The sequence below is a fragment of the Pipistrellus kuhlii genome, unplaced genomic scaffold (genome assembly GCF_014108245.1).
Source record: "Pipistrellus kuhlii isolate mPipKuh1 unplaced genomic scaffold, mPipKuh1.p scaffold_m20_p_4, whole genome shotgun sequence".
In the NCBI taxonomy this organism is placed as follows: Eukaryota; Metazoa; Chordata; class Mammalia; order Chiroptera; family Vespertilionidae; genus Pipistrellus; species Pipistrellus kuhlii.
This window is the reverse complement of record NW_023425540.1, coordinates 44,720,416-44,739,595: the sequence shown is the minus strand read 5'-3', so window position 1 is coordinate 44,739,595 and position 19,180 is coordinate 44,720,416. Positions and strand designations below refer to the sequence as shown.

At 40.8% G+C, this 19,180-nt stretch overlaps 2 protein-coding genes across 3 annotated transcripts in view; one reads left to right on the top strand and one right to left on the bottom strand.

Moving 5' to 3' along the window:
* Nucleotides 1-9,373, bottom strand: part of POLR3G (RNA polymerase III subunit G) — a 31,907-nt gene extending 22,534 nt beyond the window's left edge. Inside the window, exons 1-2 of one of the 2 annotated variants that reach the window (XM_045571715.1) lie at nucleotides 9,242-9,373; nucleotides 2,470-2,629 (exon numbers count right to left, since the gene is read on the bottom strand). In XM_045571715.1, the coding sequence (XP_045427671.1) occupies nucleotides 2,470-2,586 (117 nt within the window). In that variant the 5' untranslated portion in view covers nucleotides 2,587-2,629; nucleotides 9,242-9,373. The remainder of the gene's footprint in view (nucleotides 1-2,469; nucleotides 2,630-9,241) is intronic. The other variant, XM_036408905.2, reaches the window with a different exon arrangement.
* Nucleotides 9,374-9,518: 145 nt separating this feature from the next.
* On the top strand, nucleotides 9,519-18,931 carry MBLAC2 (metallo-beta-lactamase domain containing 2). The gene is made up of 2 exons (XM_036408904.2): nucleotides 9,519-10,482; nucleotides 15,644-18,931. The coding sequence occupies exons 1-2, from the start codon at nucleotides 10,029-10,031 to the stop codon at nucleotides 16,027-16,029; spliced, it is 840 nt and encodes a 279-aa protein (XP_036264797.1). The 5' UTR covers nucleotides 9,519-10,028; the 3' UTR covers nucleotides 16,030-18,931.
* The last annotated feature ends 249 nt before the right edge of the window (nucleotides 18,932-19,180 follow it).

Sequence of the window (19,180 nt, the reverse complement as noted above, 5' to 3'; positions counted from 1 at the left end):
CATGAAAAGCAGGAGTTTGAAACTATATCTTCAATTTTTAAAAATTACAGGCAAACACCCACATATTCATAACAAAGTAGATCCTCAGGGCATATAGTAAAGACATTTCTGGATTCAGAAGCTAAGTATAGGATACATTTTCAAAATTTAACTCCAAATGTATTCATTAATTCTACAACAATTTTTTGAGTGCCTACTATAAGCCAGACGTGGTTAGACAACAGCAGATACCATCATAACTAGTCAAAGTTCTTGCCCTCAGGAAACTAACATTCTAGGAGTGAAAAACACAGTAAAATAAGTAAACAAATGAGTTAATATGATATGTAATTTTGGGTAGTGATAACTATGAAAGGTAGAGGAAAAGGTGACAGGTAGTACACGGAGGTTGGAGGTGGCTGTTCCTACACAGGATAAACATGCATGACCTCTCGGGGAAATCCCGTTTGAGCAGAGAGCTAGGTGAAATGAGGAAGCCATCTCTACAAAGACTTTGGGAACAGGTGGCTCCAGGCAGGGAAATCAGCAGAGGAAAATGCCGGAAGGAACAAGGAGGCCGGGAAGGCTAGGGGGAGAGAAGAGTGTGGTTGGAAAGGGGTAGAGAGACATCAAAAAGCCTCTTCGCCAGTAGGAGGGACTCCAGTTTTATTCCATGTATAAAACAACAGTATATACTAACAGTTCTAGTGTTTAGAAGTTATCCCACTGTTTTAAAAGAAATAAAGATAAAGTGGCATTATACCTATATCTGAGAGAGTTATCTTTGTTTTTTTTTGGTTGTAGTGAATATTGGAAAGGCAAAAAATATCAAGAGCAAAAAGTAGAGACTCCCTATGTGAGGTATCTAGATCCCCAGATATACTTGCCCAGGTCCTCTCCTGCCATCAATCTTTCAACAAGAACTTTTCCTTTTGAAATAGGAAAAAGATTCCTGGAAGGTGTATCTGGTTATATATGATTTTTTTTGTTTTTTTATACTGCAACGCATGCACATCTGGAAATGTAAGCTTACTTTTTAGACTAACTATAAAGTGAAAGCATTAGCCATTATGCCAATTAAGCCTGCAGCATACTCATTAGATTTAAAAAGCAACACTAAATGTAATAGAAGCATTTATCGTCTGAGAAACAGTAACAAAATTTAAATTTGCTTTAATAAAATAGGAAATAAAGCAAAAGAAAAAGTTCAGTGGAGAAAAAAAGGCCAAATGGTAGAGTAGGGAGGAAAATTAAATTCTATAGATGCAAGGTGAAAAGAAAATCACTAAGTCAAAGTCTGGTAGGATGGGAACTGAGGACCACTGTAAAACCTTTGCTTTTAAAAAATATTATTTTAGCCGAAACCGGTTTGGCTCAGCGGTAGAGCGTCGGTCTGCGGACTGAAAGGTCCCAGGTTCGATTCCGGTCAGGGGCATGTACATTGGTTGCGGGCACATCCCCGGTAGGTGATGTGCTAGAGGCAGCTGGTCGATGTTTCTCTCTCATCGACGTTTCTAGTTCTCTATCTCTCTCCCTTCCTCTCTGTAAGAAAAATCAATAAAATATATTTATTAAAAATATATATATATAATTTTAATCATATAACATATCAATAATAGCAATCTAAGATACATGAATTTTAAAAAATATTTCTTAGTTCACACAGGACTGAACATATTCATGGAAATGTATGTATCTAGTTTTGTTTCCTGTATTTTGAGAAAGGAATCAGAAAACTAAAATAGATTCAAGTGAAACATAGTGGCAACCCTACTTTAGTAAAAACTGCTGTTTGAATGCTGTTTGAATTTTAACCCTTCTAGTTTGGCTCTTGCACCTGATTAAACAGAGGGGGGGTGGGGGGAGCTATTTACCTGAGCTTTCAGGTGGAGACTTGGAGGCTAAGGCAATTTTCCCTTGCCTGGGACCAGGAGCACAGGAGAGTAATTCCCACTGACTCAGTAACCTTCAGAGATAGAAACTAAAGATAACCGCTGAGCTCTGCTTCTATGTTATAGGCTATTGCAGGATAGGGCCACATTCCAATGTCCAGCAGGATGTGACTAGCAACGACCCTGCGGGCTGACCCAGTCTTTAGAATGTAGTCTTTAAGATTTAGAATTTAGAACAAAGGAAAATTCCTGTGGTTTGAACCTTTAAAAGGGACTTCTGACCCCTGAAACGGGGCAGTTGTGTGGAGATCACCTGCGTGTGGTGCTCTCGCATCTGTCCTGGCCAGTTATTTTGATACATCATTGCCTGCTTTTTAATTAATCATCAGCCTCCGGTGGTCTTATTTTGAACCCAGGGTTCGACCCCACAACACAAGGAAGAACAGTAGATATATTTAAAGGAAAGTGAAACATGCTCTTACTTTCTTACACTTTAGGATATGATAATGATATCACATATTCAAGTCCTATACAGAATTCTAATTTTCTCGGAAACATGAAAAAGCACGCTGCGAGAACTCATTGTTGATGTACTTACAGGAAATAGTGGGGGTGGTTTCAGTACTACATCAGGTAACCTTTCACCTCTGCTAAATCCAACCGCCTCAATATTGAAGGTATAAGCAGCACGTCCTCTTCCTTTATTCCCAGCCATTGGAACTAGTTACACCAGAAATGTGGGGAAACTCTGAAAGACACTAATGAAGGAGTAAGGTTTATTGGATCATATGAAAAATAAAACCAACGTTTTAAAGCAAAATACACTTCACCCCTTATGTAGCATGGCCAATTTTAAAAACTTCTGGAAGGCAAAATTTTGTAAAGAAATGAGCATGTGATACTCGAATTCCTGAACTCCTCACATCTAGTAGTCATGTTTGCCGATGGCCTCAACTACCTCACCCAGGCCCTGGGTGGAGACCGACCCCGGGTCTCCTTCAGGATGCTGCCCCCACCACCGCACAGCCAGTTGAGGCAACGTCCTCCACTCCTCGGTGGTGTGGCAACGAGATCTCTTATGTACGTAAAAGTATGGACAAGCAAAGGTCAGACTGAAGACACTGCTTTTTCATTCAGCTCGAAGACTATTAGTCATACATACTTTAAATTTGTAAATGGCCCTGGCCTGTTTGGCTCAGTGGACCTATGGCCCGAGGAAAGAAGGGTTGTGTGTTGGATTCCTGGTCAAGAGCATACTTTGGTTGCAGGCTCAATCCCCAGCCCTGGTCAGGGAGTATGCAGAGGGCAACCAATTGATGCACCTCTCCCACATCGATGTTTCTCTCTCTTTCTCTCTCTAAAAACCAGTAAAAAAAAAATATTCTTAGGTGAGGATTAACAACAACAAAAACTTGTAATTGATTATTTCTTTAATCCTAGAATTTTTTATATAAAAGATCCTTGATGTGACGTTCAGTGTCCTCCCTTTAGAAATGGGAATGGGCTCAATAAGACTCTGAAGATGACTGTCGAAGCAAAAAATCATAGTAAGTTCAGAGAAAACCACCTGAAATTAACACTGCTAAAGGCAGGATAAAACTGTACTCTCTTCAACTCTGGAGACAGTAGAGATGTCACAGTACTCAATGTCCAGTACTGAATGTCTGAATTGTCTAAAGCATGTTTACATTATAATGTGGCAACTGAGCTGGCACTGCATTAACAGGATTCCTACCCTAAAGATCTTTCACCACAGCTCTGCATTTGACTGTAGTGAAGATTATACTACACACTTTAAATATATTTTTTAACGCTCACCAAAGGATATGTTCGTTTGGGTTTTTTTTTTTATTGATTTTCTAGAGAGGGGAAACGAGAGAAACATGGATATGAGAGAGAAACATCGACAGGCTGCCTCCCAGGTGGGGATAGAACCTGCAGCCTGGGTATGTGCCCTAACCAGGAATCGAACCCTCCACCTTTCAGTGTAAGAGACAATGCCCCACCCAACTGAGCCACACAGGCCAGGGCTAACTCCCTCTTTTAAAATCACCTTTTCCATGGATAAGATTATCATTCAATCCTGTGAGCTCAAAAAGCAGTAATATGCCCTCCCATACCAAATTAAGAGTTCCCTCCCACTTTTCTCTAGTCATTTATTTTAAAAACTGGGGTCATTGTACATACAATGCTTCTCCAACTTGAAGGCACTTGTGAATTACCTGGATTCCTTGTTAAATTGCAGATTCTGATTCAGTTGGCCTTGGGCGGGCTTAAGAATCTGCATTTCCTGTAAACTCTCTTGAGCTGCTAGTTTACAGACCCCAATTTGAGAGAATCAAGGCTGTACCTTGTCCCATATTTTGGATTTGAATCGTTACATACATGAGCTACGGTTTAACAGATTTCCGTTCCCTGTATCTTCTATAAACAGGTGGGCTAGAGGCTTACTTAAAGTGGGGTTTGCTGTTTTACAAGGATACGAAAGAGATGATTGTTTCCTACTGCATCACATCAGGATGCACACGAAGTGTCTGTCCCGGTGAGGTGCTGGTCTGGTCAGTGGGCTCAGGTGCTATCAGTGTGTTTCATCTGGTATAAAGTTCCCCCTAGTTTTGACCTGAGATTTTAGCTGTCATTGATGATCATAGTCTAGATCCATTTATTTATTCCCTTATGGATTGCAATATGGTGATATACACATTTTATCATTCTTTCAGAATGTATTAACTGAAATTCTACCAGGAATCAGTTCCTCTCATCCACTATTTAGTTACTATGAAACACAATTCACAAAGGAAAGGTGCTTATTTTAACAATCAAGCTCATTGCAGTGGCCCACAGTAAGAAAAATATCCAAATGGCCTTGTTTCAATTGCTGAGTCATTAAAGCAGACGCTGAGCTTACGGAAGGGAGGCCTCCTAAGTATGAAAATTGCTGAGCAGGAGGGCTCGCACCTTTACCCTAAGAAGTGAACTGTGGGAGCCCAGCAGACTTGGCTGAGACCACTAGGAGGAATTCCACCCAGGATTTGCCACTAAGAACAATTGTAGACAATGTCTATGAAACTTGCCTGATCAGGAGCACTAACTGAAAGTCTTCTTAAACAGAGTCCCAAGGGATCCTCAAGATCTCAAACCTACTACACCAGAATCTTCAGAGGTGGGGCTTGGCAAGTAGTTAGAAAACTCACCCTAAAAAGGGAGTTTATTAGCTACCATTGTTTGATGGGATATCACTTGAGAAATAGCAAACTTTGCTGCCTCTAAACTTCTGTTTTTATCAAGCAACCTTTGGGTAAGTGCTATCTTTAGAGAATGTACTGCCCTTGGCAGACAAAAATCAGTCCTCGTTCTTGAATCACCCTTAATAATTAAATGGCATTCTGGCCTACAAATCCATCCCTTTTTAGTTTGGTTATCCTGAGTCAGTCAGTCCTCCTGTAACTGGAGAAACTGCTAAATTCATTTTTTCTTCTCTTGCAGACTGAGAGGCCCTGGCAACTGACTCATGGGAAAAATAGCTCACAAGCAATGCCTAAGCAGCAATCTTTAAAATCTTTTAAGTTGACTTAACATTGCTTTATTTTTCAACTCTTTCTCACATAAATGGATTTTTAAACCTGCTTTCCCCATTTTCTCATTATCTAAGTCTTCCTTTACTTCAGATTGGACAGCTTCATTGAGTCATTCACTCAACCAATATTGAACTTTCCAGGCACACTGGCAGAAGCCAAGCAGAACGGAACAAAACTGGTTGCTGCCCTCAGGTCTTATATTTCAATGGAGGAAAGAACACAAAGAAGTAAATAAATATGTAACATAAAATTATCTATTCTTTGTGTTCCCTCCAAAAGGATGTTCAGCCAAAACCGGTTTGGCTCAGTGGTGGAGCGTCAGTCTGCGGACTGAAGGGTCCTGAGTTCGATTCTGGTCAAGGGCATATGCCTTGGTTGCGGGCACATCCCCAGTAGGGGGTGTGCAGGAGGCAGCTGGTCGATGTTTCTCTCTCATCGACGTATCTGGCTCTCTATCTCTCTCCCTTCCTCTCTGTAAAAAATCAATAAAATATATATTAAACTGTGGAGAACAGTATGGAGCTTCCTCAAAAAACTGAAAATGTAATCCCACTCCTAGGAATATATCCCAAGAAACTAGAAACACCAATCAGAAAGGATATATGCACCCCTATGTTCATAGCAGCACAGTCTACAATAGCTAGAATTTGGAAACAGCCTAAGTGCCCATCAGCAGATGATTGGATCCAAAAACTATGGTACATCTACACAATGAAATATTATGCTGCAATAAAAAAGAAAAATTCTCATCATTTGCAGCAAACTGGATGGAAGTGGAGAACATCATGCTGAGTGAAATAAGCCAGTCAATGAAAGAGAAAAACACCACATGACCTCACTTATTTATGGATGATAAAGAACATTATAAACTGAAGAACTAAAAGAAAGATATAGAGACAGTAAAGCAACAAGTAGACTGTCAAATTACAGCGGGGAGGTTAGGGAGATCTGGGGGAGATAAGAGATCAACCGAAGGACTTGTATACATGTACATAAGTACAACCAATGGACACAAAACTCTGGGGAGGGAGGGCATGTATGGGACAAAGATAATAATATACAAAGATAATAATTTAATTTAAAAAGTACATATATATATATTTTTCTTTTTATTATTATTATTTTTTTTTAAAGTATGTTCAAGTCCTAACTGCTGATAACTTGAATGTGACTTTCCTTATCCTATCAGGAAAGGCTAATATGCAAATCTACCGACTGGAAGAATTGGTTACTATGACACACACTGACCACCAGAGGGCAGACGATCAGCACAGGGGCTGCCCCCTGGTAGTCAGTGTGCTCCCACAGAGGGAAAGCAGCTCAGCCAGAGGTTGGGCTCATGGCTGGCGGGTGCAGCTGCTGGCCGGAGCCCCTCCCACCTCCGCGGTAGTGCTAAGGATATCCGATTGGGAAAGGGCACAGGCCTGCCTGAGGGACCACCCCCCACACCCACGTCGAATGCACACATTTCATACACCAGGCCTCTAGTTTGGAAATAAAACCTTTGCAGGTGTAATCAAATTAAAGTGAGGTCATACTGAACCAGGGTGGGTCCTCTGCATCCTTATAAGAGGGAAATTTGGACACACAAAAAAAGATACACACAGGAAAAACACCACGTAAAGGTAGAAACAGATAGGCAACACTGCAGCAGCAAGCCAGCAAACACCAGAAGCCAGGAGTGTGGTATGGAACAGACACTCACTCCCTCCGCCTCTAAAAGGAACAAACCCTGCCAACACTTTGATTTCAGACTTCTGGCCTCCAGGACCATGAGATAATAAATTTCTGTTGCCAAAACCGGTTTGGCTTTCCCCTCTGCACTTGTTGTTACTTCTCTCTGTAATTATGTCTACTCCATCTCATTCTGTCCCACACCTCCTATCAAATCATTCAATTCTTCCTTCAATGTCCCTGCCTTTTCATTTCTTCTACCATTAACCAGCTCAGCCCTTTCCCACCTCATTTTCTTATTACCCATATTTTCCGGCGTATAAGACAACCCCCTAATTTTACAGTTAAAACATAGGTTTAGGCCTATATTCGCTGTATAAGACTACCCCCCACTTCAAAGAAAAGACTTACTTTGCTGTCAAGATCTGCAGGTAATTTTTGTGCAATTTTGGTCTTTTGCCCCCGATTTTCGGTTGACTTCTTTTCGGTTCAAAAGTCGTCTTATACGCCGGAAAATACGGGTAACTGCAAATTTTGTGGTATTCTTTGTTCTTCCTGTTTAATTTATTCTTCCATATTATTCAACAGTTTTTATTCATATATATATATATATATATATATATATATATATATATAGCCTAGTTCTGATTATGCTTCTCTCTTCTTCCCTCTTGGCTAGAGAATTAAATCCAAACTACCTGAGTATTCAAAACCCTTTTAAGATGGTGGCACCTGCCCTGCTGACTCAGTCTTCTGTAATCATGGCTTAATTACCATTCTCTCCACTTCAACTCACTCCCTCTTCCTCCCTGGCTGGCTGTATCTGTTTTCACCTTAAAATCCAGTTTAAGTCCCTTAACATCCACAAGAGTCATTTCACCCCACCTTGCTCTTGGAAAGATCCCCCAAGATCATGTTTAAAACTTGAGGTGATACATATTGGTACACAACTCAATTCTGGAAGACATACAGACATGCCCCTTTTGGGAAATAGGCCTTTTCCAAAGGGAAGGAGTTTCACTTACATTTTTTGTTTGTTTCTTCAACTGTATTAACAGTAGAGATTTTACACCCCCCACTGCCTTCCCTCAAACTCTTAGGAACCCAGATCATGACTTTGTTCACACATCTAGCTCAGGGACTTGCACAGAGGATAGGCCTGAACAGAGCGGGAAAATTCTAACTGGGTTGGGAAAATACTTTTTTAAAAAAAGGCTGCATCTCCACCAAAGGCTTTAGGAGGATAGGGAAGGAGAGCACACCTATGCCTGTATGAAGGCTTATTAGTAGATGCCACGATAAGGGTTTTTAATTACCTCTTATAATGCTGTCTCATGGGTCTCCAATTTTTCCTGGCTGACTCTGGAGGTTAGTCAAGTTCTCAAGAGAATCTCTGAAGACTACATGGATGCTTCGACAGCTGGGAAGTGCAGGGCGGGAAGAGTGACCCAGTGTTCATGGTGGGAGTGATATTTGTGGCTGGCAGGGCTACACCCAGTCATTACCCACTTTTTCTGTCCTCACCAAGTGTGGCTGCCTTCACTCTCCTTAGTTGAACCTTTCTACCAACTTCCCTTGCTCTCTTTCAAGATTGAATAAACAAAAAACAAAAAAAGGAGGGTGAAGGAAGAATAAAAAATTTATTTATTATTTTTATTTATTCATTTATTTATTTGTTATCTATTTATTGAAGAGAAGAAACCCCTTATCAACAATTTGTTTGTTTGTTTGTTTGTGGAAGGGAAGAAAACCCTTATCCTGACACTGGATAAAACGCCTACAGTGAAGAAAAGTCCGCGGCAATGATTCCTGCCTGAATCAATCGCCTAGTCATCGGACTTGAAAACCTACCATCAGTAAGAGCCTACATTCCTTCCTAACTCAGGGCAAACAGCCCCGGGAAGAGGAGACGAGGTTAAGATCTGCAAACGATGATTTTTAAAAGGCTCCGAAGGGATTCGAGGTAAAGCTACCTCTCAACCACCCTCAACCCCAGAGGCGCTTTAATAAACCTCCACCGCAGCCTCCCGCTCCCCCCCCCCCCACCTTCTCCATGTGCCCCTTTACCTCTCCCCCACCCTCTCCATCCCCTCACAGGACTCCGTGGTTCCTTGTTACCTGCTCCCTGAGGACCCAGGCTCCGGCGAACGCGTGCGGCCGGAGCGCGGCGGGCGGAGAGCCGAGGCGGACCCACGGCGCCTCCGCTCCAAACAACGCGGGTTCCGGGAGCCGAACCTCCCTCCACGCGGCCTGGAGCCCAGCTCCCGGCCCCACCAGGTAGCCCCGCCCACTCGGGCGGACCCCGCCCTCTTTCTCCCAGGCCCCGCCCGCCCCCTCCCAGGCCCCGCCCACCGCGCTGCGCAGTTTAGCCCTCCGCAGGCTCCGTAGTCGCTCTTCCCCGCGGGCCTGACCCTTGCGGCGCCGGCGGCCAGCGCGCCCGGCAGAGCCGGCGGTGGGCGGGCGCGACGCACCCCGCATCCGGCTCGGGCCTCCGCAGTCGGGGGGCCCCTAGGCGGGGGGAGTGTCGCCCTCCCATCTCCCGTTGGCGGCCCCGGCCCCGGCGGCCCCGCCCCCTCGCGCTGCGGCTCCGGGGGCTGCGCTGGCTCTGGCGCCCGGGGCGGGCGGGCGGGCGGGCAGCCTCCGCTCGCTCCCTGCGGACCCGGCCGGAGAGCGCGGCGGGCGCTCTGGGCGGCGTCTCCGCGCCTCCTCCCTCCTCCTAGCTCTCCCCGCTCCACCCCGATCCCTCGCTCCCCGCCCCAGCCCCAGCCCCCCGGCCCCCCCTCGCTCGCTCTGAGCCTCCTCCCGGGCTGCGGGCACACCGCCCCCTCCGCCCGCCGCAGAGCCCCGAGCCCGGCCGGCCGGCGGGAGGCTCCCGCGCCGCCCTGCACCCGCTCCGCTGCCCAGCATGTCGGCGCTCGAATGGTACGCCCACAAGTCGCTGGGCGACGGCATCTTCTGGATCCAGGAGCGCTTCTACGAGTCCGGCAACCGCGCCAACATCTGGCTGGTGCGCGGCTCGGAGCAGGACGTGGTGATCGACACGGGCCTGGGGCTGCGCAGCCTCCCCGAGTACCTGCACGCCGCCGGCCTCCTGCAGGACGGAGCGGCCCGCGAGCACGCGGCGTGCAGGCCGCTGCTGGCCGTGGCCACCCACGTGCACTTCGACCACTCCGGGGGCCTCTACCAGTTCGACCGGGTGGCCGTGCACCACGCCGAGGCCGAGGCCCTGGCCCGCGGGGACAACTTTGAGACGGTGACCTGGCTGTCCGACAGCGAGGTGGTGCGGGCGCCCAGCCCCGGCTGGAGGGCCCGGCAGTTCCGAGTGCAGGCGGTGCAGCCCACCCTCATCCTGCAGGATGGTAATGGGCCCTCCCGGGCGCGCGCTTTTTTTTTCTCCTTTTTAAGGCCGGGGATAGGGGAAGAAAATGCCCGAGGGATGGGTGCATGTGGCCGAGGTGCATGTCTGCGAGGGGCTTGTCACGTCGCAGAAACGCCACTCCTGTGTCTGCCCTCCCCGAGTGCAAGCCCTTACTCCGCCAGAGCCCAGTCCATGGCCGCCTTCCTGACCGGAGACCAGCAATGCTGAGCACTCGGTGAAAGCCGGCCCCACCCCCTAGTCAGTTTCTCCTGTCAGATACAGTAGCGCCGCACTTGTGATTAGAAATGTTCCGTTCTTTTCTCGCCCCCGAAAACCTATCTGACATTTTCAGGCGCTTATCCAGCGAGAAGACCTGGAGAACGACACCTCACACAGTGCATGCCATGCTCTGTGCTTCTGAGAGCTGCTGACTGCATCTGCTCGGTGGCCATGGGCTAGGAGGAATTCCCACCTGTAGGCTTAGAAAACCTTCAGAGAGCTGTGGTTCAGATCTGCTCGTGCATCCTTAGCTTCCCCATAGATTTCTGTTCTTGACGTGGCCTCCCGAGAGGAAAATCTTGATACAGGGTACACAAGAAGTAGAATTATGTCCTGAATCTACATGCTATGACAAATACCCTGTCTGATTGGAAAGCAAGGCCTGAGAGAGATGAATAAGGAGGTTATTTCCGGTGATGGTGAAGTAGGTGGGCTAATGTATAGATATCCTTGGGCCTGTGTGAAAGATAGGACAGGGTTTAGAGAAACTAATGGGATAAAATAAGAGTAGGACCCCAGTCTTCCCAATCCCATGCAGGCACTTAAATAATTGAGGTAATTAGACACAGTGGTACCATTTGTATATTGATTTCCTTTATTCTTTTTAGTATACTGTGTTGACTTCATTTTATCCTCACAACAGATTTGAAGTGAGCCAGTGGACACCCAGTTCAATGGCATGGCTAGAGTGCACAGAGCAAGACAGCGGCAACAGTCAGGATTTGAACCAAGGCACCATAGCTCAAAGCATGCTGATCATACATAAATCCTACTCCATAAATATATTATGGTAGTTCTGAGTAGAATGTGAAATCCTCTCCTTTCCATTCTATTCTTGAAACCATTTTAATTTCCACCTTAATTTATTAAAACATCCTTCAGTGAGGTAAAAAAATCAAGTTGCTGCAATACAATAAGGCTCATTTTATGACTGGCCAATATGACAAATAATGAAATATTTTACAAAAATAATTTTGTTTTACAGATGAAATCCTGATCACTTGAAATATAAAATATAAAGAGCATGATTCTATACCTTATACCCCACCCAAAAAGTCCTTTCATTAAAAATTTAAATCTAAATATAAAATTAAAAAAACTGGTTTAGATGGTAGTCTTATATTACCTAACAACTTGAGATGAAAGTATGGCACATTTAATGTAAATTTAATGTCTTTTCACATTATCATATATTTAATGTAAATTTATCATAAATTTACATTAAATGTACTTTTAACTACTATATAGCTTGATAAAATTGATACTTTTACTAATAAAGGTAAGATTTCCATGTAGTTGATGGATATTCAGACTAAATTTTTTCTGGCATCCAGATAAAAAAATGTTGACATTAGGATTTAGAATACATTTAAATTGTGTAAATGAATAAATTACTTTTGATTCATTTCCTTTTGCTCTCTGCCAGCGATCTATGGTGAAAGAGTGATAGAATGACTGTTTCATAGATAAATATTCCAGGCAGGCCTGACTGTCCCATGCACACACCCACTTTGAAAAAGAGCTGGGACTAGAATCCAGGTTTACTAAATACCATTTATAGCTTTATAATTATAATTAAAGTATTTTGGAGCTGCAAGGGGTCTGTACCCTACCTGTGTGATATTTTAAGCCTTTGAAGGTATAAAAAGAAAGCTTGCCGAGATTGGTTTGGCTCAGTGGATAAAGCATCGGCTTGGGGACTGAAAAGTCCCGGGTTCGATTCCGGTCAAGGGCATGTACCTTGGTTGCGGGCACATCCCCAGTGGGGGGTGTGCAAGAGGCAGCTGATCGATGACTCTCTCTCATCGATGTTTCTAACTCTCTATCTCTCTCCCTTCCTCTCTGTACAAAATCAATAAAATATATTTTTAAAAAATCAATAAAATATGTAAAAAATAATAATAATAAATTTAAAAAAAAAGAAGAAGAAAGAAAGCTTGATATTTACCAAGCACTTTGAAGGTTATAATACTGTGTTAAATCAAAAGGTATGTGATTTTTTGTTTTGTTTTTAGTAGCTGAATGCCTCACCCTCTCAAGTAGTATCTAATTTCCTCTTTTCTGAAGAATATTAATTTCCTGTCTCTTCTGTATGGCGTTGTCTGCTAACTTGCTATTATCATAATATGGATGCCTGGAAGGAGATATAAAATATTTATATTAAAAGTGCATACACAGTTATGCACACACATCAACAGCACATACCCAAACAGCACATCTTCTTCATTGCTTTGGTTAGAAGATAAGGAAGCTGTAGTCAATTATTTTATTACATTTCATTTAAGTGAATTGATGATCACCTGTCTTGGGGAAACATAAATCTGTACACTGTATTACTAATCCAATAGCTGACTTGTAAATGAGGGACAAGGAGGACAAGGAGAGATCATCATACAGTGCATCATCTCAGATGGAAAAACACTCACCTTACTGCTAGTGAAATAGTGTCTTCCTGTAATAAAATAACAATAAACCATAGATTGACATAGCACATTCTTCTTGAATGGGTGCACATTTTGCCTATTTTTTTAACAACATTCAAGTGATATGAAGTACAGGCATTTTGGCTCCTATTATGCACATTTAAACTATTCAATATTTGCCCAGAGTCACCAACATACAGAGTTAGGCTAAAGTAGGTTTATAGTTAATTGTATGGAAAATAATACAATAAATGATAATACAAAAATAAAGTGTTTTGCATACTCACAACTGTATGCCTATTTTGTATTTGAGCAGCTGTTTCAGATGGACTTGAATCATTTAGGGACAATAAAAATAAATAAAAAATTTAAAAAAAAAAAGATTCCAGAAAGGTAGGTGATTAAATAAGCACATCTTATTTGACTTCTTTCTAAAACCCCATTAAGAATACTATAAAGGGACTTTGGTTTGCTCCCCACATTAACTGGGGAACTGTTTCAGTTGTGGAGAGCACTAAAGGATGACTGAGTGAGTAGTTTTATCCTATTCCAGCAATGGGAAAGCAAGAGCCAATCCAGTGAGCACTGCAGGAGCTTTAAAAGGAATTAGCAGTCTCTGGTACCTAAGTGGAGGCAAAGGGAAGAATACTACTAAAATGAGTAGAATTGGTTGAAAGCCAGTTAAGAAGCTGTTAAAACTCAAGAACCCTTCTTAAGTGAATGCCCATCCAGTTAGTTTGTTCTCTGGAGAGAGTAAAGCAGAGGGGTTTCTTGACTAAGCGATGGCAAGTACTATTGAGTACAGAGTTCAGAATGGAAAATAGGAAGAATGTGTGTGATTCCCTCCTAGTTCCCTGAGAATGAGAGCCAGGCATTTGTCCCCCACCTCCTCCCTCCTAGAAAATTGAAAGAATCAGATCTGAAATATCTGTTCAGACATAGAGGAAAGATTAAGATGCTGATCTCTAAGTAATCCTTGGCTTGATCTTTCTGCAATGAAGCCCATATGTCACTAGGACCCATGCATGTGTTCCTGGCAGCCTTTTCATCCCCCACTTTTTTTTTTATAATATATTTTTTTAATTGATTTTATACAGAGAGGAAGGGAGAGAGATAGAGTTAGAAACATTGGTGAGAGAGTCATCGATCAGTTGCCTCTTGCACACCCCCTACTGGGGATGTGAGCACAACCAAGGTACATGCCCTTGACCAGAATTGAACCCGGGACCCTTCAGTCCCCAAGTCGACGCTCTATCCATTGAGCCAAACCGGTCCTGGCTCATCCCCCACTCTTAAACAGGCAACCAAATATTATGGAAAAGTCTGTGAAAATTCTCTAACGAGATCAAATACTAAAACAAATAGCATAAAGCAACTTGGATGGTAGAATTATCATTAATATCATCAGGGGACTACAGAAAGTATTGCATTCAAGTTATCCAAGAGACAATAGGATGCTTTCAAAATAAGCAACAAACGGAACAATACACACACACACACACACATACATGAAAGAGGCTCTTGGAATTTAAGACATCCAAAAAACTTAGCAGAAGATAACATTGAAGAGTTACAAAAAGAGCAGATAGGTAAAATGAAAACTAGGAGAGAACCAGTAAAGGAACAGTTTAGAAAATCCAACATTGGAGTAATAGCAGCACAGACAAATAAAGTGGCGGAAAAGAAAGCACAGTACAGATAATTCCAGAAAATACCCCACAGCTAAGGGATGTAAATTTCCAGATTGAATGAACCCAGAGTTCCCAGCAAAATGGATGGAAACACTTCCAACCCAAGGCACATTGTTGTAAAATTTCTGGCTACTTGGAATTAAGCTTCCAGAAACCTTTTTTGAAAAGTTATCCTGTAAAGGTATCTGGCCATGACTGGAATGCTGGGAAATTTGGGATTGTCTGATCCCATCTCACTGTAATTACTGGGATTCAAGACAAGACTAGAACAGACTGCTCCCACCCCTTGCCCCATTGATCTGTTTTGTGTCACTATAGTTTATTTTTTCTGAAAAGTTTCTACAAATGCAATTATATAATATATAGTGACACAAATATCTTCCATTTAGTATGATGTTTTGGAGATTCATCCATGTTGTATTTATTAATAATTATTATTTTCCATTGCCTAGAAATAACTCAGTCAGTGGACATGAAGTATCTCTTCTTTTATTAGGTCTTTTTTCCCTATTTATTTTTAATGTTGACAATATTATAGATGTCTCCCAATTTCTCCCTTCTTGCCCCTCTCCACCCAACCCTTGCCCCACCCTAGGCCTTCCCCATACTATTATGTGTCCATGGCTTATCTGTATATAAAATAAGGTATTTTTAAAGTTAAAATAAATGTCACCCTTCCCAACCTCTTTGAAACCATTTAAATGTTCTATTCTTTAATTGAAGGCATATGTGCAACATGTTTATCTGTGAACTCTGTTTCTGTTTATAGGGGATGTAATCAACCTTGGTGACAGACAGCTCACTGTTATGCACATGCCTGGTCACTCCAGGGGCAGTATTTGCTTACATGACAAAGACCGAAAGATTCTCTTCAGTGGAGATGTTGTATACGACGGATCGCTGATTGACTGGCTCCCCTACAGCAGGATAAGTGACTATGTTGGAACCTGTGAACGTCTGATCGAACTAGTGGACAGAGGTCTGGTAGAGAAGGTGCTTCCTGGGCACTTCAACACGTTTGGTGCTGAAAGGCTTTTTCGATTGGCTTCTAACTATATTGCAAAAGCCGGGATATGTCACAAAGTTTCTACTTTTGCCATGCGATCTTTTGCAAGTTTAGCCCTACGTGTAACAAATTCTAGGACCTCACCATAGTACCTATTCTGATAACCTATTGAGGTTAGTTCTATAAATTGATCCAGTTCACTTTGTGCTGGTTAAAATGACTAATGGTGAGCATTTAAAGAAGTGTTATTATTACTACCGTTGTATATTAGAGGAAAAGAAAAAGGGTTGAGAAGGAATAAGCCAAAAAAGAAAGTTCTTAGTTTAATTTTTTTTTCTTTCCTCAAATAATAAGCCTCTTAAGTAAGATTATAATTTGCCAAAGCTGTCATCTTGTAATATTTGCTTTAGAAATGACATAAAAATACATAGGGAGCAAGGAGACATTTTGAATAGTAAGAGAACTATCCTTGCCTTCCATTTGTCTTATTTCCTAGAAAAAGGTCATAAAGTGTTACTAATACTCCAAACTTGATATTTTTAATATATTATTTAAAAGTAAAGGTTCTTGGGTTTAAAATACATTAGAACTCGATACAAACATATAAACTAAGATTTAGAATGACAGCTAAAACAATTCATTGTTCTGATACAGAATTATTATACTTCATTTTATTTATTCTTAATGTAATTATCACATATATTATGTGTTGTATAATTTTACTTACAAAAGTACAATGAAGTTTGTTTTATTGCAAAGCTTTAAATATAAATTGCAGAGTGCTTCAGTAAAAAGATGTTATATATTGTTGTTTGTTATGTGTGTGTGATATTTGTAATCATAAAAGTGAATTTCAAATGTCTGTACTCTAACTACAAATTGTCAGCTTTCTCAAAAGGACACTGTCAGGCAAACCTGAAAAATATACACATTGAGAATAATTTTATTTTATCCTGTTTTAATGTTAATGGCTATTATAAACAAAATTTTTCTTGTGAAATAACAGCTTCAATATATGTCATATTTTATAGTAACAAAACAACTAGAGACCTACAACATCCTGGTCTGAACCATTCTTTTATTTTAACATACCATACACATGTATTACAGAAGCCTTTCAAATAATGGGAAAATGTGCATTAGATATTGTCTTAGAGTGAATTGCCTTTTTAATCCTGATTCACAACACCTATTCCTGTTCAGTATTCTTTGTCCTGAATGAAATGAAGTCTACATTTGTAAAATTATAGGAAAGATTATACCACTATTTAGTAAAATGGTTTGGTGCTCTTAATTATTAAAAAATTTTTTGGAATAGTTCATAAAGGATTTTTTTAAAAGTGTTTTCACTGCCTTTTTATTATTGACATGTCCAAGACCAAACTAAAATAGCTTTGGAAATTAGATTTTCAGTTTTAGGAAGGTCCAGCAATTGGTTTCTAAAAAATTATTAAACTTTTCCTACCCTACACCCACCCAGGTTCTTTAGTCTTTTATTCACTCAACATACATGTGCACACACACCCACATGCATACACACAGTCACATATATACATGTACAGCATTGTGCTAAACACTGTGGAAGCTTAAAAAGTCAAAGAGACTACATCCTAACTAGAAGTAGAAGTCAAAGTGTGAATAATATTATATGCAGATTGAAGTTGATATGAATTACACATGAGTGAGTGTCAGGACATAAATGGAGGAATGTGAAATTGGGTTAGAGAAAGATTCCTAAGGAGGGGAATTGAGTCATATTTGGAAGGATGGTTTTCTAGGTAGTCCAGGTAGGAAAGAAAAAGATTCAAAATCGGGATGAAAGCATTGCTGTCTAGAGGAGCTATTCCCTGTGATAATTTAAATTTAATTTTCAGGGATCTTAGATCTTCCATACACCAAGTATTTAGCATGAGAAAGATGGGTGTGTGATTGAATATTTAAAAATAATCTTTAATGACAGACAAGTTGTACTGCCACATGTGACCAAATGAATCTTTATTTAAAATCAGTAAGAAGGCCATGATTGTTCAAATGTAAAATATCATGATCATTTCTCTATTATAGTCATTCAAGGCTGTAGATCGGTTTCAGTTGATAGTGCAACATCAAGAATATAAATTTGGTTCAGGGCAACTACAAACAATCACTTAACGAGCCTTAAATATAGCCATTATTTTTTTATATCAGTAGCACAAAAGAAAACCAAAAGTCCTTAACCATTGACCATTTTATCATATATTTTTAAAGTGTATAGTATGCACTAATTTTTATTGAGAAATAGTTAAACCCAATTAAATTTTTATTTCTTAAAAGTGCAGTTTTCCAAAACACATTGATTTGATTTTTTTTAGTTTTTCAAATTGTATCAAAACATAGGACTTCGATATTTTACTATTGAACAAATAGGGGAAAGCATCTATTATTCATTTAGTCCCATGTTATAAATTTTAAAATGTGCATTATTTAATTTTATCCTGGCCTCAGTGCCAAGAAGTAACTGGCCAGCCTCAAACAACACAAAGCTGGTCATTGAACACAGGTCTCTCTGCCTCCTAAACTGTGTGTCTTTCTCTTATACCTGCACAATAACATAAAATTGGCAAAGTGTATTTTTTTTTCCAAGATGCCATATGTGCCAAGAATAAATCAACTGATGTTAAAGCATAATAATCGCATATTAAAAAAAAAAAACTTAAAAATATATATATCAAACTGACAGTGACCCTTGTTGTAATTTATGCTTTTTGGAAATGATAGCATGTAAGTAAAATTCAAAGTTGTCAAAATGTAAGAGATTTAGGAAAAATTTTTATTTTATTGTTAATAACTGAATCTTTGGAAATTTATTTTACTAATTTAGTGTTTCTTTTTAACTGAAACGTCTTAAACACAAACTTTGTATGTTATCCTAATATAGGTAAATAAATGATTATGTGTAGTTGTTATTATATGGATAATAATATGAATGTGACATGCACAAGTTGTCCTCATGATTTTCAGATAAATGTAAGTAAACGTGTGATTATTATTAAAGTGTACATTTTATTTCAATCTCTAATTGGTATGTTTTATGGTGTTAACAAATTCCCATTTAATTTCTTGCAAGGATATTTTCTCATGTGAAGTGCAGTTTTGAAAAGCTGGTAATAAGATGTCAAATTGATGGGCAAAAATAGAAAATCCATAAACCAAAAAATACCAAAGTAAGCTTTAGTAGTTAATAAATATGACATTCCAAATCAATGGATAAAGGTGGACTATTCCATCGTATAAGAAAAATGTAAAACACTATAGGGGAGG

Bases quoted from the DNA above. Each gene is read 5' to 3' on its own strand.
- MBLAC2 (XM_036408904.2), top strand. From the start codon at position 10,029: ATGTCGGCGCTCGAATGGTACGCCCACAAGTCGCTGGGCGACGGCATC. The intron at 10,483-15,643 runs GTAATGGGCCCT...TTCTGTTTATAG, and splicing joins CACCCTCATCCTGCAGGATG to GGGATGTAATCAACCTTGGT.